Source organism: Meles meles, chromosome 13 (assembly GCF_922984935.1).
Source record: "Meles meles chromosome 13, mMelMel3.1 paternal haplotype, whole genome shotgun sequence".
Classification (NCBI taxonomy): Eukaryota; Metazoa; Chordata; class Mammalia; order Carnivora; family Mustelidae; genus Meles; species Meles meles.
In genome coordinates, this window is record NC_060078.1 from 78,694,636 (window position 1) to 78,717,844 (window position 23,209).

The 23,209-nt window shown below is 40.3% G+C and overlaps 1 protein-coding gene across 7 annotated transcripts in view; it reads left to right on the plus strand.

The window, feature by feature from the left end:
• PLEKHA1 (pleckstrin homology domain containing A1) overlaps positions 1–23,209 on the plus strand; it is a 55,294-nt gene that overhangs the window by 11,137 nt on the left and 20,948 nt on the right. For 6 of the 7 annotated variants that reach the window (XM_046026431.1, XM_046026429.1, XM_046026430.1 and 3 more), the window contains exons 2-5: positions 3,510–3,670; positions 8,349–8,405; positions 10,998–11,043; positions 17,606–17,703. In XM_046026431.1, coding sequence (XP_045882387.1) covers positions 3,530–3,670; positions 8,349–8,405; positions 10,998–11,043; positions 17,606–17,703 — 342 coding nt within the window. In that variant the 5' untranslated portion in view covers positions 3,510–3,529. Of the gene's footprint in view, positions 1–3,509; positions 3,671–8,348; positions 8,406–10,997; positions 11,044–17,605; positions 17,704–23,209 lie in introns of those variants that run through there. The other variant, XM_046026434.1, reaches the window with a different exon arrangement.

Sequence of the window (23,209 nt, forward strand, 5' to 3'; positions counted from 1 at the left end):
TAGCCGGGAGCCTGACACAGGGTTAGATCCCAGGACGTCTCAGGACCTGAGCCAAAGGCAGCCACTTAATGACTGAGCCACCCAGGTGCCTCATAGATTGGGTTTTTCTAGGTCATTTGCATTTCGTATATATCATAAAATATATATCATGTTCTCTATTTTTTTTTTTAAAGATTTTATTTATTTATTTGACAGAGATCACAAGTAGACAGAGAGGCAGACAGAGAGAGAGAGGGAAGCAGGCCCGCCGCTGAGCAGAGAGCCTGATGCGGGACTTGATCCCAGGACCCTGAGATCATGACCTGAACCGAAGGCAGCGGCTTAACCCACTGAGCCACCCGGGCTCCCCATGTTCTCTATTTTTATAAAATATTTTGGACTTTTTATTGGATTATTATATCAGTACTTCATTCTTTTCTGTATCTGCACAATACTCCATTGTGTTGGATGGATCACATGTTTAACTGTTCACCTGTTGACGAGCATGTGGGTTGTTTCCACTTTATGGCTATTGTGAACAGTGCTGCTATTAATATCTATAAGTAGCTGTTATCACTTCTTTGGGTGTATATCTAGGAGTGGAAATTGCTGAGTTGTATGGTATTTCTGTGTTCAACTTTAGAAGAAGTACTAAGCTGTTTTACACAGCTCTTGTACCATTTTACAGTGTGAGGGGTTCCAGTTTTTCCACATCTTTGCTAACACTTGTTACTTTCCTTTCTTTTAATTATCACCATCCTGGTGTGTATAAAGTGGTATCTCACTGTGGTTTTGATTTACATTTCCCTAATTACCAATGATACTGAGCATCTTTTTTGTGTTCTGTTTGCCCATTTGTATATCTTCTTTGGGCAAAGTGTCTTTTCAAGTCCTTGCCTGTTTTTTATTTGGATTGTTTATTATTGAATTATAAGAGCTATTTATATATTCTGGATACTAGACCTTTGTCAGATACGTAATTTGTGAATATTTACTCCCATTCTGTAGGTTCTTTTTTCATTTTCTTGATGTTCTTTGATGCAAAACAGCTTTTAGTTTTGGGGCTCCTGGGTGGCACAGTGGGCTAAGTGTCTGACTCTTGGTTTCAGCTCATGTTGTGGTCTTGGGGTCCTGAGATTGAGCGCAGTGTTGGGCTCTAGCTCAGTGCAGCGTCTGCTTAAGTTTCTCTCTTCCCTTCCCTACCCTGCTTGCATACTCTCTCTCTCAAAAAAAAAAAGCTTTTAGTTTTTATGAAGTCCAATTTAGCTTATTTTTTCTTTTGTTGTTCATATTTTTGGTGTCCTATCTAATAATTCATTGCCAAATCCAAGGTCATGAATATCAGCCTCCATGTTTTCTTAAAGTATGGTTTTAGCTATCTTACATTCAGACTGTTAATCCATTTTGAGTTAATTTTCATGTAGTGTGAAGAGGGGTCAAATCTTCCCTGTTGCATGATGTTGGCACCTTTGTTGAAAATCAGTTGGCCCTGTAGGTATGGGTTTGTCTGGGGTCTCAGGACTATTCCTTTGGTGTGTGTCTGTCCTCATGGCACCACTCAGATGTAGTTTTTACTGTTGGATACAGGTACACCTGGACGGTTTAGGCTCCAGACTACCACAATAAAGCAAATACCAAAATAAAGCAAGTCAAATGAATTTTTTGGTTTTCCTGTGCATATAAAAGTTACTTTCACACGATATTGTAGTCTGTTAAGTGTACAATAGGATTACATCTGAAGAAAACAATGTACATATCTTAATTTAAAAACCCTTTCTTGCTAAGAAAATGCTAACCATCATTTGCACTTTCAGCCAGTCATAATCGCTGACCACAGATCACCAGGACAAATATTATAATAATGAAAAGATTTCAAATACTGTGAGAATTACCCAGGTGTGCCACACAGAGACACCAAGTGAACAGATGCTGTTGGAAAATTGGTGCCAGTAGACTTGGCTCCGTGTAAGGTTTTGCCACAAACTTCCAGTTTGTAGAAGACACAGTGTCTGGAAGTGCAGTAAAGTGAAGCACAAAAAAATGGGTGTGCCTGTACATTAGTATAGTGTATTAATTTTCCAAGTTTTGATCACATTTTAGACATTTTAAAAATGTTGGGTAAGATCGTTAAAGGAATTATCTCCTCGAAGTGCCAGATTTATAACAACACACATACATGACCTTAGTGGATAATTTTGTTTAAAAATTTTTGGTGTATCTTACTACTGCTCTGGATGCGTACAGAGTAGTGTTTAGATACGCAGTGTATCAGGATGTGTTCTAATTGAATTTTCATTGTGGGTGAAACAACCTTGAGCCGTTACGTACAGAACTAATTACGTATGTACATTCAGCCTGCCGAAAGCTGTTGGTGCCGGCTCCAGAAGAGCCGGAATAGGAACAGTCTGCCTCTTGCATCCACGGGGGAGGAGTCACATACGTGCCGTTTCTAGAGAAGAAGATTGGCTGGAAGCTCTGCTTTTTACTCAAGTCGTGGTTTTTAACTCTAATCAGTACAACAGAAATTTAGTACTGTAAGAATCAGAATATGACGTGTTTCTGAAGTCTCTTAATCTGTACTTCTCTCTTCTCCTCCCCCTGATTATTTACTGAAGAAATTGGGCTGTTTGTCCTGCTGTTTCCCACAGTGTGGCTTTGGCTGAGTGAAACCCTGTGGTGCAGTTTACTATGTTCCTCTGTGTTCTTTATTTCCTGTAAGTTGGTGGTTTGACATAGGGAGATAGAGAAACTGGATCTGATTCAGATAAAAACTTTATTTTTTTTTATTACATATTCACTTCATAGGTGATGTTTGTGTCTTCCCTCAGGAGGTACCTAATATCTGCTTATCTCTCTTTTTCATGGTGTTAATTAATTTTACTATGATACATTTTAATTTTAGCAATTCAAAGAGCTTTAGAGAAAGTATGGTGTAAATGTTAAGATAGAAGCTCTAGAGCCCAAGAATCTGGGTTCATGTTTCATTTATTATCTACTGGTTCTCTAGTCTTTGAGAGTCACTTTCCCTTGTGAGCATTGAGTCTTATCTGTGAAATGGGGACGATGATTCCTATTGATGGGGTTGTTCTGAGGATTCAGTGTGAAAACCTTGCACGGAGCCCAGCATCTAGTTAGTGGCCAATAAGTGTTAGCTATTATTTCTCTGTGAACTTAAAAATACTCTGCAATAATCTGAAAGGGAGATTATCTGGATTTATAAGTGAGGAAATTGAAGTTTGGAGAGCTAATTTTTTGGCTCATCTGGGTGTGTTTAGGGAAAAAGTAGGTCAGTTAATTTAGCGGAGGTGAACTGCTCTTCTTTGTCCCAGTCAGTATGTATAGCTGTATTTAGTAACCACTCACAATAAGCTTAATTTCAAAAATGATTTTGCCCATGCTTTGTACATATCCACATGTACATCCCCACCTCATGTTGGGAAGGAGGCTCTTTGTTAAACAAATTGGAAATAGTACATTTTAGGTTTGAAGTCCACTGAGAAGTACTTACTGTCCAATGTTTTATTTTACAGTGTAATGTTCAGGCCCAGAAATGCCTTATGTGGATCGTCAGAATCGCATTTGTGGTTTTCTAGACATCGAGGAAAATGAAAACAGTGGGAAATTTCTTCGAAGGTACTTCATACTGGATACCAGAGAAGATAGTTTTGTATGGTACATGGATAATCCACAGGTTTGTAAAATCCAGATGGTTACCTTTTCTCAAATCACACAAGAATTTTAATTGTTAATATATCTAACATACTGTATGGCTGTTAGGATTTGTTTTCCCAAACAATCTTTGTTTAGATTTATTTCTCCTGGCTGCATTCTTCCTGTCCTGCATGTTCAACCCCTGCTGTCTTACTTGAATTTCAGATGAAACTAAGTTTATTTGTGCATGCATATATGTGTCTCCCACCCTCCTCGAGAAATGCTGTCCTTGGTAGAAAATTCTGAAATCATCTGAAATTTAAGATACTGTCTCTAGGGTAGAGACCGCTGTCTTTTGGTAAAGAAACTACCTGAGCTAGTTGTCACTCTTGTACACACGTGTAGCCCTTTCATGTTGTGGTGACAGATTTGAGAGTCAGCCGTGTAATGCCATTCCTGAATTGAAATGCACTTGGATTTTATTGTTGCCTTTCAAATCATTGGGGGAAATGTCATAAATTAAAAATTAGAATCTCCGTTTTAAGATCTGTGAAAGACCTTGGATTAGAGATCATCTAATGAGTAGTTTTAAGTTTTCTCTCCCTGTGAATCTCTTCATTGAAATTGGGATGGATGTTGCAAGATTGAGTCCCTAGCAAATGTCTAAGCTGATTCTGTCTAGTGGGTGAGGAACTTAGAGTCAAGGGAGGAGTGGGGACTGGTGGAAGGTTCCGTTCTGTTTCACAGAGAAGGAACTAGACCCCTGAGAAGCAATCTAATATTCTTTACCACCCTGTACTTACGTTAGGTTAGACAAAATACTTACGTACTAATGCATTTATATTTGTTTATATAGAATTCAAGTTGTAAGGGACTGTAGTACAAATTCCACCTCCTCTTCAATGCAGGAAGCCTGTCTATCCCTGATCTTCACTTTAGCTGTTGGTTGAATTACATTTATGAAAAAGTACTTGCGCTATTCGAGACACTTTCATTATTATTTCTTCTGTAAGCCAAAATCTCTTGCTTGTATCTGCTCCCCATTAATCCTACCCTGTTCCTGATTCTCCATAATGTAAGTTTAGTCCTTTATCCAGACACGGCCTTTCAAATTTTAGAGGATAATTTGTATTTTAATTCAGTGTAGATTATTTGAGTGCTGACTTTGAGACTGTTTCCTAGGAATTGTCAACTCTCTATCCTTATTCTTACAGAGCTTACTGACACCGTTTCACTCACTTATCTCTGGGTGTGACCACCTTTCTTGGTTGGTAGTAACCTGGCTGTGCAACTACGATGATTAATACCTTTTCTTACTGGGCCAGAGTCCGTGGAAGGAGGAGCAGGTCCACAGAAATCAAAAGTCCATGTTTATTTATTTTTATATTTTTTATAGAAATCAGATCTCTCCCCTTTATTACTCCACCTTTTTATTTGTGGCACAGTCCCCTCCCAAACTCTCTTTCGCAAAGTGGAAAGTAACTTAATTCCCCTTGACTCCCTCTCACTGCTGGGTACTAGATCCTGGTTTCTGGTTCTCCTCACCTGAAAGGCCATTGCAGAGTTCTGGCCTGTGCTCTTCCTGGTTTGTCTCTCTTCACGAGATCTGGGCCACTGACACACGTGGGTTCTTCCGAACTGCATTCAAAGCTCCTTGGTTGTTTCTCTTTCTTCATAATAATAGGTTCTCCCCTCAGAATCCATCCTTTTATCAGCACTTCTCACTTAGAGCTAGAAGAAGGTGAGCACAAAATGGACTATTTTTATTACACCGAAGGAAACATGAATTTGGAATCAGAGTTAACGGTCTTCATGGAGGTCGTAGCATTCAAAATTGACCCAGACGATGGATGTGATTTTGGCCTGTAGTTGGAGAAGTGGGTGTTCCAGTGCTCACGGAATAGCACAGGCAAGAAGTGCAAGCAAGGAAGCCTGTGCCTGCGTGGAGAATAGGTTCCTGTGGCTGTAGCAGGGAGGGTGTGTGTTAAAAGTTTGTACTCAGCTAGATCTTTCTCACATGAACTGATATTTTGTTTTTAAGAGTTGAAGTTTTTTTTAAAAAAGTTTGTTTATTGGGACACCTCAGTTGGGTAGCTCAGTTGGTTAAGCGTCTTTTTGGCTGTGTCTGTTTGACTCAGGTCATGATCCCAGGGTCCTGGGATCGAGTGCTGCATTGGGCTCCCTGCTCAGTGGGGAGTCTGCTTCTCCCACTAACTGCTGCTCACTTGCTTGCTCTCTCTGTCTCTCTCAAATAAATTAAAATCTTTAAAAAAAAAAAGTTTATTTATTTAAGTAAACTCTACACCTAGCATGGGGCTTGAGCTCATGACCCCGAGATCAAGAGTCATGCACTCTTCTGAGTCAACCAGCCAGGTGCCCCAACATGAACTCTTTAAAAAGCCAGATTTGGGGCGCCTGGGTGGTTCAGTAGGTTAAAGCCTCTGCCTTTGGCTTGGGTCAGGACCCCGGTCCCCCGGGGTCCTGGGATCGAGCTCCTGCATTGTGCTCTCTGCTCAGCAGGGAGCCTACTTCCTCCTCTCTCTCTTTGCCTGCCTCTCTGCCTGCTTGTGATCTCTGTCTGTCAAATAAATAAATAAAATCTTAAAAAAAAAAAAAGCCAGATTTCCATGATGTAATTAGCACGTTGGTTTTTATGAATGTAGTACAGAATTTTAAATCTGTCTTTCTGTTTCGTTCTTAATAATTTTAACTCTTCATTCTAACTGATAAGAATCTTTTACAGTCTTGACTCTGCAGCCAGTGGATTAGCCATCAGTATACTAGCTTTGTGTCATTTTTAAATGTATTAAGACTTACAGCTCTTAATGAAAACTTAAGTAAAATATCTTGCTAGGATGATTACCTTAGGTTGAACCACATGAAATTGCCAATATACCACCATTTTGATCTACTGAGAAATGACAAGGTCCATCTGCTTCAATCTAGTTGTTTATGTTACCGTACTGTAACACGCTTATGCTGGTCATAATAACCCTGATAATGAAAAAAAAAATACCAGTTTAGCTCACCTGTCCTTAGGGAGCCATTTTCCTCTATTTTCCTTTCTTTACCACTAACCATTGGTTTAAAAATCCATTCTAGTGTTTTACTAGAGAGCCATTTGGAGCTTTCTGTATTTTGTTGAGGGTGTGGGTAATGGTGGAGAATTAAATAATTGAGTATCTGTTCAGGAAGTGACTTTGAAGAAACTTCAAAGATGTATTTTGGCAAAAGGACTGCAGGAACTCATAAGGAAAATGGCTCATTTTCCTTTTTATTTTAAATGTCACTAATTGATTATTTCTTGTTCACTGTCAGGGAACAAATTTTGAAACCTACTTTTCTGTAGTTGAACTTGGCAGTAATCGCACTGATCCATAGAAACTAGGTATTTTGAATATTCTTTCTCTCTTAGTACTTACATTTCCCTATACTGTGCCACTGTTTAATCTGTGACCCTTCATGTCATGTGGCCACGACATACTTCTCATTTTTCTTCCTCATACAGGGCTTAGAACTGTATTAAGCTAGTTAAAAGAATAAATTTTTGGAGGATTTAAAAGAAAAATAACACTTCTGAATGGAAGGGTAGTAGTGTTTTAAAAAGTCACTTAGTAGTTAGGAGGTCTTGAAGGCATTTTAACATTTCATTGACTAATCCAAAATTAAAAAACAACAACAAAGCAACCTCTTAATAAAACATTTTATATAAGAACATGATTTAACAGTATACCTTAAAAATTATAATGTTATTTTATATACATATTTATGGTTTGAATGTAGTATAGTATATAATAACTATAAACCATATATATATGTGTATGGTTTATATTTAGAAGCTTGAATGTAGTATAGTTTAAAGCAGAGCATAATGCAGTTTACATAGGAGTGAAACATTTGAAAAGACCGTCCCTGTCAACAATAACCAGTATTTATGTTTGGGAATCTTAATTAAGTCTTTGAAATGTGGTAAGCTTTCATATAATTAATTGTTTCCAGTAAGCTTATAGAGAGGTCTGAGAAGGTTACCTCCTAATCATTCATAAAAACAAAGTCAAAAGTTTTCTTTTCAATGTACATTATGATAAAGTTAGTTAAAAAGTTGATCTTGGTTAATCTGCAGTGGAAGAAACCTTAAATGTTAACATTGTTTTAATTTTACTTTTAAAATATTCTATCGGAGTTTTCCTTTATATTCTTTTATTACTTTTTTCCAGACTTTCTTATTTGGTGTTCCTGCCTCCATCTTCCTCCTCTATAATCCATCCAGTTTATTGTATTACAGGATATATTAAAGTACAGTTTTGATTACAGAATGCTCACAAACCTTTGTTAATAGTTCAAATTCTTAACAGTATAAATTCTTTGCTACTTTTTAAATTTAGGTCTGGTATAGTTAGGTTCTTAGTTCAAGTTCCCAAATCACTGTTTTCTACTACAACCCTATATGAGACTGTGTTACAACCCTGCATTTATGGCTTTTAAAGAAGAGTTTGGCCCCAATGATAAAAATAGCCTTTTAGTTTTAGAATGCATTATGGTGGAACAAAATAGAGTTTGGTTTTGTTATCCAATTGTCAACTTGATTTGCAAATACTTGAACTAAAAATGTTGATTTAATCTAATTTCTTAACTTTTTCTAGTATGTTTAGAACATTATAATATAAAATAAATTGATAATGTTGGATTTTAATTACATATTAATAATTTGTTTCCAGAACTTACCTTCTGGATCATCACGTGTGGGAGCCATTAAACTTACCTACATTTCAAAGGTAGTTTTTCTATATTGTTTCATATTCATGCCTAAATTAAAATTCCTTGGAATGAGAGTATGAATAATCAAAAGAGTAGCTTCCTTTCTGTGTTGTTTAGTGATGGGGTTCGGGGTTATATCATGTTGAAAATAGTACCTGTTACCTATGGGTAGAAAGTTCTTTTAGAAAATTCAGAAGAGTATGTGGCAAATTGCAAAAGTTAACATTAACTTCTGTGATTGGGCCATCAGAAGGACAAAGATGAGTTAACAGGTTCTATCTTTGGGAATCCTGAAGATGTTTTCTGAGTCTGTATTTATTTAAACTGTTTCCAACTTTTAATCCCATTACCTTTGACTTCTTATTTATGTTTTATTTTGAAGAAAATAAGAACCATCTTCATGAGGAAACAATGGTTTTTCCTTCATTTTACTTTGTTTCTTCTAATTTTTCTTTTCTTGTTTGTTGGTAATTCTGGAATTTTTGTAATACTATTTTTCTTTTTAAAAATTTTGGTTTGGTATTTTCAGGTATTTTCTCCCCTTGATTTTATCGGTGTTTTGGGAACTGAGATGGAAGTTGAGGACCTAAACCTGTGGGGTTTTTTTTTCTTTTTTTTTTTTCTTTTTTTCTTTCTTTTTTTTTTTTTAAAGATTTATTTTTTTGACAGATAGAGATTACAAGTAGGCAGAGAGGCAGGCAGAGAGAGAGAGAGAGGAGGAAGCAGGCTCCCAGCCAAGCAGAGAGCCCGATGCGGGGCTTGATCCCAGGACCCTGGGATCATGACCTGAGCCGAATGCAGAGGCTTTAACCCGCTGAGCCACCCAGGCGCCCCTAACCTGTGGGGTTTTTATACAAAATAATGTTTGTAGATGACTGAAGTTATGAGATGTGAAGAGTAGCATGTACTGGAATTTCTTAGCAAAGGTCTTCAACAGAAGACAGGTTTACAAGTGTGCTTCTGTTCAAAGGACAGTTTTTTAGACAAAGCACTTTGTTCTCAGTATTGTTCTAGTTGATAAGAACAACAAAAAGAATCAGCCCGTGCACAAAAAGGTTCTTTTTTTTTTTTTTAAGATTTTGTTTATTTATTTGACAGAGAGATGACAAGTAGGCAGAGAGGCAGGCAGAGAGAGAGGAGGAAGCAGGCTCCCTGCTGAGTAGAGAGCCCGATGCGAGGCTCGATCCTGGAACCCCGGGATCATGACCTGAGCCGAAGGCAGAGGCTTTAACCCACTGAGCCACCCAGGCGCCCCAAGATTACATATTTAAAGGGTAACATTTTATTATTATTTATTTAATTAAAACCAAATTATTTAATTTGCAAAAGACAAATATGGTTTAAATATACCTCAATTGTTCTGTAAATTAAGACATTTAATAAATGCTTTAGGGTACCTTGAGTTTAAATTCTATAGTGATAATTATTAGGAAGCATAAAATTCCACTGCAAAATAAACCGTGGACGCGTCGTCTTCTTGCTTGCCTGCGGCATACGTGCGCTGTAACGTAAGTGTGCTGCCAGGAGTTTTTGACTCAGTGCAGTGATGAGGAATAGGCAGTTGAGGGAGAGATTGCCGATACGCTTGTATCTTTTCAGTCGTTCGTTGCCTGGTCTTTTTAAAAATGGGAGCTCTTTTTAAAAATAAAGTATTAACTAAGCAAGTAAGCCTGACTGGCCACCTGCTTCCCAACTCCTCTGTTCCCCTTTTAAAATATAACTTTCTCTGTGCACTTCTGTTGACTTTAATCTCTGTCCCACAGCTTTCCCGAAGGCTGAATTGTACAGTTTGTACTCTGCGTTAGATATGCCTCCTTTTCCCAGAATTTATTCCTGGAACAAATTCCAGTGTGACTCAGAGCTGTGAATTTGTCGTTGGGATCAGTCAGGAACCCCAGACTTAGAAATTCCTTTTGAAAGTACAAAACAGATGCCGCAATGAGCTATCACCGGGCAGCAGGCGGTGATAGTCATGAATGGGCTTCTCAGAGGCTGCTTCATTAAAGGGGTAACGGCGACCAGGTGCAACTAGTTGTTTCACCTTCTGAAAGCCCTGTGTTGCATTTGGCATCGTGACCCTCTTATCCCGAGGTGTTCTCCTTTACAAGCGGGTCCAGTTTTTTTTTGGTTTGCTCATTGCAGATTAATACCTTCTGGATTTGGGGCTTGGTTAAATACACAGTCTCCCCCTTACCCACAGTCATTATCTCTAAAGGCTCACAGCTAATTTAGAAATATGCAATTTGGGAAGAATTCATAGTTTCTATAGAGTATTCTGAGGGTGTTTTGAAAATTATGTTAAACTAAGAATTTTTCTGTGTGTTACATAAAACTTTTAATGGTTTACTTTCAACTTCTTCACATTTCCTTTGAGTAAATATTCAGAAAGAACATAGAAGTATCATTTGTTTTAAACATCTCACTGTTGGGAGCCGTGTTCTGTGTTTAATTTGCAGTTCTTTCTCAGTAGCCGAAAAAGTTTAATTTTAGATCTGTTTGCTAAATGCATATTATTAGTGGGAAATCATACTTGTGCACATTCATGCGGCATGTAAAGTTGGTTATCTAGCCTATGAAGAAGGGAGTGACACATTTCTCTTTTTTGTTAGGTTAGCGATGCAACTAAGCTAAGGCCAAAGGCTGAGTTCTGTTTTGGTAAGTAGCCATTGTCTGTATGTTTGTTAACTAAAGTTTGGCTGATACAATTACATTATGCTGTAAAAGAAAACAGTTCCTGAAAACCACACAACACAAACCTATGGGTTAATGGATTATTCTAAGGAAAATTCCCTTGAAACCGCCATCCAGGTGAAGAAATAAAACTCCCCTACCCCGAAGCCTCTTTCCTGTGTCCAGCCCAGTCCTAGCGCCTCCCTTGTTCGGATGTAGTCATTCGCTACCGTGTATAGTGATCACCACCAGCAAGGCTTCCAGTAATTCTTAACTTTCCACCTTGTATTATCCTATCATAAATGTGTAAATAATGCAAAGGACTTGGTTTCCAGCTTGTGGGTGCTGAGGAGTTTATAGTTTGGGGGTGGAGGTGGTCGAGGGTGTCTGATCCAAATAGGGATGTCTGGAGCAAGCAGTGAATGTCTAGTGTGTGCACACTCTGCTTGGCCCTGGGGCTGGGAGAGCAACAAGAAGTAGTCGTCGCCCTTCAGAGCCTCACAGGCTCCTTGTCTCACAGACACCGTAGCTGGCAATGTCCTCGCATTTATTGCCGTCAGCAGAGAAAGTGTACAAGTTGTTAAAGAACCACAGACGAGCTTCACGTCCTCACTGGGGCGTCAGGGGAAGCCACACTGGGTGAGGAGACCCTGGAGTCAGAGGCCAACTACCCTTGATCATCCTCTGCCATGGGGGAGATAGGGTGGTGGGATCACAGGGACAGAGACATGCACGGAGAAGAGCATGGTGTGCACGGGCACCGAACACTCCGGGAAGCTGCCGGGAACGAAGGCGACAGACCAAAAAGTAAAAGGGCAGGCGGGAGTCCGGGTATAACATGTTGACAAATGATGTGCGTGTGCGTGTGTGTGTAAAGGAGAGGTGAGAAATTAGCATCTAGAAAGCTGACATAGGTGAAGGACGTTCTTTGCATGGATAGAGCTTTGACGCAGGTAGGTTAGTTCAGTGGCTCCCAGACTGCAGTCCGTAAGGGACTGAATCTGGGTGCTGGCAGTGGAAGGCAGGACAGACATCGCCAGCTTGAGACGTGAAGGGACTTGGTGACTGGATGTGCGGGAAGAGAGAGGTTTCTGGTAGGTTCACTGCTAGTAAAGAAATGAGTCAGGGAGAGCTGGATTGGGTAAAGTGTTCGGTGAGGGGTTTGATGTGGGGGGGGAACAACAAATGGAAATGTTGTGGTGATAATAATCGAGGACCGGGTGGAGCCTGAAGATCAGGAATGGAGAAATTTGGAACCTGCGACAATAGCGGGTGGAACTGATGTGCCCTCAGCATGTTCGTGGAACCTAGTGATGGGAAGACATTTCAGAGTGGCCAGCTGGCATGCTTTACGTGAGAGTAGAGACTTCTTGTGGTAGAGTTGATGTTAATGTTCCTTGTTCCTTGTTCTCTTTTGCTTGTAAAGGGCAGGTTTTTTCTTTAGGCATTGTGTTAGGGATAACAGCTCGTGGCAGTGATGTACATCCAGCAAGAGAACGGGATATGAGCAGGATGTAAGGTAGCTGCTCAGAGAATCCTCTGTAAAGCTCTTTAATTTTTTTTTTTTAAGATTTTATTTATTTACTTGACAGACAGAGTTCTCAAGTAGTCAGAGAGGCAGGCAGAGAGAGAAAGGGAAGCAGGCTCCCTGCTGAGCAGAGAGCCCGATGCAGGGCTCGATCCTAGGACTCTGGGATCATGACCTGAGCCGAAGGCAGAGGCCCCAGCCCACTGAGCCACCCAGGGGCCCCCCTCTGTAAGGCTTTTATCACCATTAAGAAACTAAAAAAATTTATGTTTTTATTACAAATTTATAATTTTGGTTACTAAATAGGAAAATACCTCAGAGCTTTGTGAGTGAAAAGCTAGTGGGGGCAAGTCGAGTAACAGTACTTTGTGTTTTAGAATGTATAAAGCATATACTCCTGAAAGTCTTTAATGTAAATCTCAAACCCGTGGTTTGAAGGAATAGGATTATATAGTAATAGATGTGAGGTTCAGTTACTGGAGTATTTAGAATGGGTGATTTTACTTGGAGTCAAAGATAAAGAGTTTTGGTTTGCCAGTAGTTTATTAGTCTTTACTACTAGGGGGGATAGAAAAGAGATTCTTAAAATGCTTGCCTTCAGAGAAGTAGGCAGAGGCCATAACTTCCATTCAGAATGGCAACATAAAGACTCTCCTGCCTTTATTTCATCTCAGATGGCTCAAAAACAAGTGAGAACAAGAAACACTCCAGTCATCTTTGATGAACCTGGCAGACATTTGTAATCTGCAGTGTAGACAGATGGGAAGTGCGTGGAGGAACATAAGATAACTTAGCAGGTTGCAGCAAAGGCCAGTGAAGAGCTGGCCGGTCAGGGTCCTGCCCCCCACGCCAACTCCAGCTGGAGCTAGGTTCTGGGTGCTCTCTGGAGGGACTGAAAGCAGGGACTACGTTCGGATGTCTGTGTCAGGGACAGCCTCTGGTCCCTGCTTCCTTCCATCTGGCTTAGGCAGCTGCCCTTCCACCATCCCAACAAGAAATGGCATGTGTACTGCCTTTAGAAAGAGAATCAGTGAAGGGTGCCTGGCTGGCTCTGTCGGAGGAGCACATGAGTCTTGATCTTGGGGTCATGAGTTCGAGTCCCATGATGGTATAGACATTACTTAAGTAAAAAGTTAAAAAAAAAAAAGAAATAGGCTCTCTGCTTGGGGAGTAGGGGAGGGTTGAGGCATGAAACTGAAGATAGGAGGACTAAGTGAAGATCTGCCCATTGAATGCACCCTTTTCCTATGTCCAGTCCTGGAGCACTGGGCAGCCAGGCATAGTGGGGTGGGAGTCTGCCTGCCCTAGACAGGAGGGCTGTAGGTACTGACATCTGGGCATTTCTACTAGAGGAGTTTGTTGTGTGGTGAAGTCCAGCAGTTAGCAACCCCACAAATCTTCAGGAGAGCTTCCAGTCAGTTTTTTAGTACCTTGTTTTTGAAAGTATGAATAGACAGCCCAAGATTACATGACATTTGAGGAGAGAGAACTGTCAAATAGGAAAAGGGACACAAGACAATGGCAAAACTCAAAAGAAAAAGTCAAAATCTAAAAGTAGAGCAGAGACAAAGATGAAAGGAGAGAAATGAGAAAATTAGAGGTTCCTTTAAGGAAGTCTGCCATCTAAGGGAAGAGGACAGAGAAAGAACAGAGGAAAGAGAGACTGATAAGGAGGGCATGTGGAAAGGGTCGCATCACCATATGGTCTGTAACCACATTCCAACCATAACGCAGGTGAGATGACATTTGTTTGCAGTCAGGCTGATGTTTGCATGAGCATCCAGTACGTTCACTTCGACGGTGAAGATTTGAAATGAAGGGGCTCCTGGGTGGCTCAGTCGGTTAAGCGGCTGCTTTTGGCTCAGGTCATGATCCCAGAGTCCTGGGATCGAGTCCCACATCAGGCTCCCTGCTCAGTGGGGAGCCCACTTCTCCCTCTCTCTCTGCCTGCTGCTCTGCCTACTTGTGCTCTGTCTGTCAAGTAAATAAATAAATAATCTTAAAAAAGATTTGAAATAAAATAAAGAAGTGCTCAAGTGAAGAGGTAGTGGGAACACCAGCGTCTGGGTTGGAGTCATACACTGTGAAGCCCCTGATTTAAAAGCGTGGCAACTGGGGCGCCTGGGTGGCTCAGTGGGTTAAGCCTCTGCCTTCGGCTCAGGTCATGATCTCGGGGTCCTGGGATCGAGTCCCACATCGGGCTCTCTGCTCAGCAGGGAGCCTGCTTCCCCCTCTCTCTCTCTGCCTGCCTCTCTGCCTACTTGTGATCTTTCTCTGTCAAATAAATAAATAAAATAAAATAAAATCTTTAAAAAAAAAGCGTGGCAACTTACAGCTTTTGTGTAGTTTTGTTTTAGTCCGTTGTTTGTTCTTTCTCTGTCCCCACCGCCTTCCCATTGTTGTTAGTATGCCCCTTCCCAGTAATTTGCTTTACATTTTCCACAGTGCGTTCTTACTTGGAAATCTCCAGATGATAATCTCTGTTTTGTCCCAAGTACTGTCCTAGTTTCTTTACATTTCTCGCCTCCACCCCTCAATGAATGGGTGCGTTGCATCCATTTCATTGATGAAGAAAACGGGGCTCAGAGGGATTGCGTGGGTTTTGCAAGAAGACATTGCTAGTCGAGTGCATGAGCTGGTCAGTCTGAGTGACTCCAGGCTCTGATTTTTTCCCTCACAACATATCATTATGCCTCTTCTTGCCATGCACTATGTACAGTAATATAGCACCTGAATTTTTATTTGGAGTGCAGGGTTTGCTAAGAATCTTTTTGAGAGGTGTATTTGCCTCCTTTCCCTTAAAAGAAGTCCTTATATGTTATTCATTCAAAAATAGATGTATTAAGCGCTTGCTTTATAGCAGGTACAGTGTAGTACCAAGTGCTCAGATTTTCAGACTCTTTGGATGATCTGGGCAGATGCCTGGAACAGTGTTGAGGAAGAAGCCATTGGGGGAGGTAGGGGGAACTCAGCCTCAGCCCGAGTTGGAACAAGATTGTAAAAGGGTGCTTTGCCAATTGTTAGAAATTAAAAAAAAATAAAAGCGGCATGTTAACATATCCTGCTCTGCTACTCATTTATCTTAGTTTATGCTAATGGCATTTAGAATTTCTCCAATCTCTAGTAAGATATAAAAGAACTGACTTACAGTGTTCTAAATTTCTCTAGTTTCCAGACCAGTTGTCGTACAGCACTTCCCAAGGGACTGTCTGACTTCCTTGCTCAGATTCTCATCTCAGTTCAAGGAAGCTCTGGTTTAGTGTCTTGGTCTCAGTTCTAATTTCAAAGTCCTGTGCATTTGAGAAATAACTCTGGAAGTTATTTTTATAGTTCAGAATTACAGCAGTGTAGCTATTGAGGTGCATTAGCTCCTAGAATGATATTGATGTTTTTAAAAACGAATGCACATGAAATATAATTAATAAGCTTTAATTCAAGGGTTGACAGGAATAGTTGGTAGACAACTGTGTATGCTGGTATGCTTTGCTTCATACAAATAGATAGTCACTAAACAGGTATATGTAAGTTAAATTGTACAAAAAGTTCCAAATGTATTAAGATTTTAGATATAAAGACATAGATATAAAAGAGTGCTGAAAATATCAAGGTGTTTATTTTTATAATCTTGAGTTGGGGAGATTTTCAAATATGTGAAAGCTCAAGTCATTACAGGAAAAAGAAAAGATTGGTATAATATTCCTGCTCGATAAAAGATAACCATGGGCAAAGTGAAAAGGCAAATGACAGACTGGGAAAAAGAACTTGAAATAAAATAGAAATGATTAATATAAAAGCTCTCCAAGTCAACACAAAGTAAATGAACACTCAGGAGAAATATGGGTAAAGAAAAGAAAGCTCACAAAACAATTCTAATGGCCAAGAAACATAAAAAACTAATTCGTCTCAATAATCATAGAAATTCACATTTAAACAAGATGTGATTATTCACCAATTAGGTAGCCAAAGATTGCTGTATTTGTGAGGGTCCAGTCAGGAAAACAGTCTGCATTAGGTATTTCAAACCTTGGGGTATTTGTTTTGGGGAATTGGTTACCCATTTGTTGGAAGGCTGAAAGAGCACAAAGGGGAATGCTGAAGAAACCTAGGAATTAGGAACTATACAAGGCCGCTGTCACCCACATGGCTGGAGAAGTGAAAAGGGACGAGGTAATAGTATCACCTGGACCTAGGACTTAGGAAGGGGGCCAGGATGGAGCTAGTGAGGGGGGTCTGGGGAGACTGCAGGGCTGGCGTAGAGAGTGGTAGAAACGTCTGAGCAGTAGCTCGTGTGTGTTGCTGCTGGTGGAAGGAGGACAGCAGTAGCAGGAACCTATGAGAAAGTGCCCTCTCCCCACCTCCCTCACACCTTTTAGTCTCCCCTCAGTACCTCCCATTAGCAGAGCATGGCCCGAGCTGGCAAGGGGTCCTCGAAAATACTGTCTGCAGACTGCAGCTCCAATATCACAGAGGCCTGGGGCTGAAGACAAGGTCCCTCACTAGCGTAGGTGCTAATAGTCTAGACTGGTGTGGGGCACTGGACAAAACAGGCCTTTGCATACACTGTTGTTAGGAATGTAAATGGGTTCAACCTTTTGAGAAGACAAGTTGCCCAATACCTATAAAAATTTTAAAGGTGAATTCCCTTTGACCCAACACATCTGTGTTAAGAAATTTATCCTATAGAACTGGTAACCCAAGTATGGAAAGATACATATACATGATGTTTCATTGGGATAATTTATATGATTTCAAAAAATTAGAAATAGCCTAAATGTCCATTGTTAGGGGATTGGCTAAATATATTGTGGTATTTCAATTTCATGAAAAACATGGCCATTAAAGATAAGAGGTTTACTGTGTTATTGAGTGATAAGAGCATTATTACATATGATCTTGTCAAATCTAAGAGAGTCACAGTATTGAACCTAGCATGGTTTTTCAGAAAGTAGCTGCCAATATAAATTTAGATGTAACAAGTGCAAAATTTCGTGTGTTGTGGTTTATTTTTTCTCTCAACAGTTATGAATGCAGGGATGAGGAAATACTTCCTACAAGCTAATGATCAACAAGACCTAGTAGAATGGGTAAATGTGTTGAACAAAGCTATAAAAATTACAGTAAGTATTTTTTTTTTAATTTTTAATGTCTGGAAATAATCTTTACGTTCTGAAAATATATCTGCTTAGTGTCTCTAGTTCATCGACAGATTATGGATTCCAAGTTTGTTTAAAACACAGGTGTTTATAATGTGAATACATTTCCTTGTACAAGGTGACCATCAGCTCTTAAAAATAGCCCATACGTAAATGCCTTTTGAACCCATTATGTACCTAATAAGATATGTATTAGTGTAGATTTTAACCACTGCATGCAGTAATGTTCCTAGGGCAAAATGCATATTTTTTCTTCCTGAGTAGGATAAGGGGCTTCCTGCCACTGACCCAGCTACTGGGCGTCGGCCTTCCTGTCTTCCAGGCCATGGGCAGGGTTGCTGTCACATAGGGTAGAGTTGGAAGAGAGGAGCAGGAAGCGGAGGTGAGGGAGTGGGAGTGAGGCACAGGGATCGGGAGTGCATTTGGAGAGCTGTGGCGGCCAGAGGGTGCTGCCCACATGGCCCCGGAAGTCTGTCTCAGGCTCTAAAACCTGCCTGGCCCCCTCTTCCTCCTTGATTTCTGGACTTGCCGTCCTTGCACACCTTCTCTGTGCTCCAGCTTCCAGCTTGCCACCTGCATTTCTCCTTTTGGTTTTCTGATGAACAGGAATATGTATCGATTATCTACAGTGTGCCAGGCCCTGTCCTGCAGGTTTTGGCCAAATTATCTGGAAAAGTGAGCTTTGAAGGATTGAGAAACTTACCAGTTTCAGAGCTGGTAAGTGGTGGAGATGTGAGCCAAACCCAGCCCATTTGACTCTGGAGCCAGACCCTGAAGAGCAGTGCCTTACTGCTTCCTGAAAAAAGAGCCCTTTCCTACTCTTTTGTTCCTAATGCAAAAACCCAACTTTTCTGAGAGCGCTGACTACTCACGACGATAGGCAAGTAGAGAGGTTCTGTGCTCTGATCCTGCCTCTCCTTGCTTTTTTCCTCCTTACACACTTGTAGAGAAACACATAGAGGCCTGCATGGAGAGGATCTGGAAGGAGTTCCTGTGTGAGGTTTGTTAAACTGAAGTGTGTTTCTGTTGAAGTGTAGTTATTTACTGACCTTAAATGACTTCAACCCTCGAAAGACATGTGCTCTGAAAGTTGCCATATGTCATTACTTGATAGTTTCCGTCTGAAATGAATGATTCCATATTTATATCACAACACAATGAAGAGTCAGTACAACTAAAGCTGTTCTCAGAGTGAAGTCGGAGTTTTTGTCGGAGTTTTTGTCTCGCACCGGCACAGCCGGTTACCACATGACGGAAACACCCACGCCGCGTGTCTGAGCTGTACATGCAGAATTATTTTAGGCTTGTGCAGTTTCAGGAAGGCAGTTTTTTGAGCTGATGCACAAGTACATATTCTTCAAAGGTCTTAACTAATTGTTTTTAACTCGATATATATATTTTTAACGTGAAATTTTCTTTAGAAAGTACCTAATAGCTTTACTGAATTAATTCATTTGTTGCAATTTGAAATAATAAGCAGCACTGGTTTCTTAGTGCTTTAAGAAGAAAGTAGTGGATGGTCTCAGGAGTTTGCCATTTTGGGGGTTCTTGAATTGCTGTGTCTAATTTATTAATGGTGGGAAACCATCTGGTACAGATGACACTGTTAAGCTTGTTCAAGTGCAAGGGAAACTGAGGTTGGGTAATGTTCCACAGTATAAAGACTGCTGGTACCAGCTTTTGTGGTTTTACAGCTTTATTTTACATGTTGAAAGTTTTGTAGTTTTTAGGCTAAATCAGTTGATATTCTTTTATAATTCATGTTTTTGTAATTCAAATTTAGAAGAGAGGAATACATAAAAGATACAGAAATCCTTAGCCAGTCAACAAAATGAATATAGTGACATTAAAGTGATACAGAAGTGATAGCACTTACTAAAGATCCATCTTAAATAAACATTTAACTTACATGATAGCAACGAGGGAATTTCCCATGCTTACATGAGGTTCCTTTAATTTTTTTCTCTAAAGAGTCTTGCCAGGGGGCGCCTGGGTGGCTCAGTCTGTCAAGCATCCAACTCTTGGTTTTGGCTCAGGGCTTGATCTCAGAGTCCTGAGATCAAGCCTTGTGTCAGGCTCAGTGGGGAGTCTGCCTGAAATTCTCACCATTTGCCCCTCCCTCTGCTCACACACTTTCTCTCTCTCAAATAAATAATCTGTATTTAAAGAGTCCTGCCAATTTAATGTCGTATGCATAAATACACATGTAAATGTATTAGGGTGTGGGATCTCTAACTTGTCATACTTTCCTATGGAAATTGCCAATGATTCACATACATATTCCTTTGGAAAATTAAATACATTTTAGTTATGTGTAGTTTACATGTCTGGCATCTCTCCAAATGACATTTTGGTCAACTGTATATGTGACATATTAACTTAAAACTTTAAAAAATTCATAATCAGAAAAAAGTTCATAATTAGGTTTTGGAAGTATGTGGTTTCAGAATATGGATGGTTAAGGGGTCGTGGTAAGGGAATGGTGATTATTAAACTACTTCCTAATTATAGTACTTGTCATCTTAATGGACTGTCCTCTGATACCCTCCCTGGTCTGTGGCTTACTTTGATAACATCTGTGTGAAAATTTATTGGTGGCTGCCATTTAAAAAAAATTTCCCCCTTATTTGAAAAGAAAAGAGAGTCAGTATTAGAGGAACCAACCCTGAGGGGAGTATCAGTGACTAGAGTTGGGAAAGTCAAATTTTAAAGTATACTTTCAAATAACTATTCATTTATAGTAGTAACAGTATGAACATGGTGGTCTCTAGTCCCTTATTGAGTACCCTCAGGGGTACTCAGTTATTTGTGTTTGAACACTTGAGGTTTTAGTGTGTAAGCCCTGTCATTTTTCTCCGATTTGTTCATCCCTCATTCTCTGACTCCCTTTTCTTTTTCTGCTGTTAGGATCACAAGCAAACACCTAAAAATACGTGTAGACTTCTTGCAGAAAGCAGCCGCAGGACAGACAGAAAGCAAGAGATGGGGAGTCGGGGGCAATGAGAGCAAGCACGTCCAGTGTCTTTGACACTTGCTGTCTGCCTGGGGGGTCATTTTTCTGATTCTTGTTTAGTAGTTGGCCGGTTTGTTTGTTAGTCCTGAACATGTTTATTTTAGTGGCTGAATTTAGACTCATGTTCGGAATTTTTAGGAGTAGGTATTCTGCTTATATTTTTCTTGTTTTAGGAGAATGCTTACAGTTTATTTTTTATTACTATCTTTTTAAGGATTTTATTTACTTGTCAGAGAGATAGTGAGAGCAAGAGAGAGAGAGAGAGAAAAAGAGAGAGCACCATCAAGGGGAGGGGCAGAGGGAGAAGCAGGCTCCCTGCTGAGCAAGGAGCCCAATGTAGGACTCGATCCCCAGACCCTGGGATTCTGACCTGAGCCAAAGGCAGACGCTTAACGACTGAGCCACCCAGGTGTCCCTACAGTTTATTTTTTAAATTGTAATGAAATGTTACATTAGTTTCAGGTGTACAACATACTGATTGGAAAGTTCTCCGCGTTACTCAGTGCTCACGGCACAGTTTAGATAATTTTTGTTGTAAAGTACAGATCTAAGTTCATTACTGAGCTCTAGCACTGGGATCATGCCGTACTTAGCATCTATTTTATTGTCAGGGCAAACTAGAAGCAGTGGAGCTTAACAGCGTCGAGAAGGGTTTTTAGTACGCCGTCATCTCTGACAGAAAAGTAGAAAGCTCAGTATAAGTGTCAATGTATTCTTAGGCTGGTATTAAAGGTTTTTCTTAGGAAATGCCCACACATTACTAAAACTCAAGTTCTTAAAAGAAGGACTAACTTCACCTGGGTCACCTCTTAGCACATTTCAACTAACACAGTTGAGAAGAGTGTTGAGTTCTTGGTTTTAAATTCTTTGGATGCTGTTTACTGTTCTTAATGGGATAACTTGGCCCCATCTTATCTGTCGTAATTGAAATACATGATCCTATTCATTCAGAACATTATAGGCTTCCTTAGATTGTTTCCGGGTGTTAGTGTCCTTTGTCGCCCCTTCACTATCGTGGCATTATGGGAATCTTGTCAGGTAGAGTTCTCGCCATTATCTGTTGCCCTTAAAAAATCCAATGTGTAGCCTCTTCGAAGAATGCTGGAGGCATTCCGTGGCAGGGTTCATTTCTCTTCCTGTTCCCCTCACTTGTGTTTCTGCCGGTGACCTGCCTCATAGTGTAAGTATGGCTGGAGGCCTGGGGAGAAAGCCTGTGGGGAAGCGTCTCTAAGGGAGAGGCAGGGGAAAGAGTGGAGTTGTGGACGTCAACCAAGAGACAAGTTGATATATCCATAAATTATATCCGTAAAGTATCTCCATAAATCACATTTCTGTGGATTGGCATACGCTTAGACACATGTCGAGCATGTTTGCCCAGTATTTCATGAAGCTTTGTCTGCAGACACGGCTGTCCACCTGCTCTCCCCCAGACGTGGTGGGAGAGCACAGGCCTGGCAGCAGTGTTTCTCAGCCTGGTTTCTGAAGCACCTATCTCAGAAACCTCTGGAATTCCTGCTGAGTGCAGCCTTGTCACACCACCGAGGCTTCACAAGTCAGAATTTCTGGGTATGCCGCCTGGGAATCTGAAGGTTTTAATAATTTTCCTGGCTCATACTTCATGAATGTTAGAGCTTGAGAAACCACACTGCTATGGAATCATATTAATAAATGGCTTGGGTCTTTGACTGCAATGTGATTATTGTCCCCTGGAGCTGTGCCAGTGTCCTGTTAACAGGGATTAGCTGTATGGCAGGCAGGGTATTTAATTTTAAATGTTTTTCATCACAATTACGGTGCTTATTGGAAGTGGTTGTCATGATGTTTCTGAAACACTGCAGAATCCTCAAATGCCCTTTAAATCAGTGGCAAGGTTAACTGTCAGGCTTAACATCACATCAGTGCCAAGCATATTTTATTACGTTTTGTTCATAGCCAAGAAAAATCTATAATTCAAAGATGGACACCATGCAGCAGTCTATTGATAGAACTAGTGCTTCGCCAAGTACTTTGTTTCTGGATTAGGCCACATAAGAAAAGCTGAAGCATATGTTAAACGTTTGTGATGCCTTTGATTGTTTGAGTCCTTTTAGTGAGATACTTGTGAGTGATTTATCATTGATACAAGTATTGGAATTTCTTTTAAAAATTTCCAATAAGCTTTAAGTTACATTGAACATTTTGACTTATAGTTTAAGTATCTTACTCTTTTTTTCCTGCTGATTTTGGATTTATCCCCTGAGTCAGTCTTTCACCGTTTACTGAATACCTAGTATGCTCTCAGCAGTAGACTGTTCTAACTAATGATGGACTTGCCACGATCCCTGCGCTCAGGGGTGCCGCAGAATCCTGGGCAGGAATGGTGGACAGGGAGAGATAACATAGAGCGATAACCCAGTGTCAAGTTCTTTAATAAATAGGAGGTATAGTATAGTGGTTGACTGTACAAGAGAGTTACAC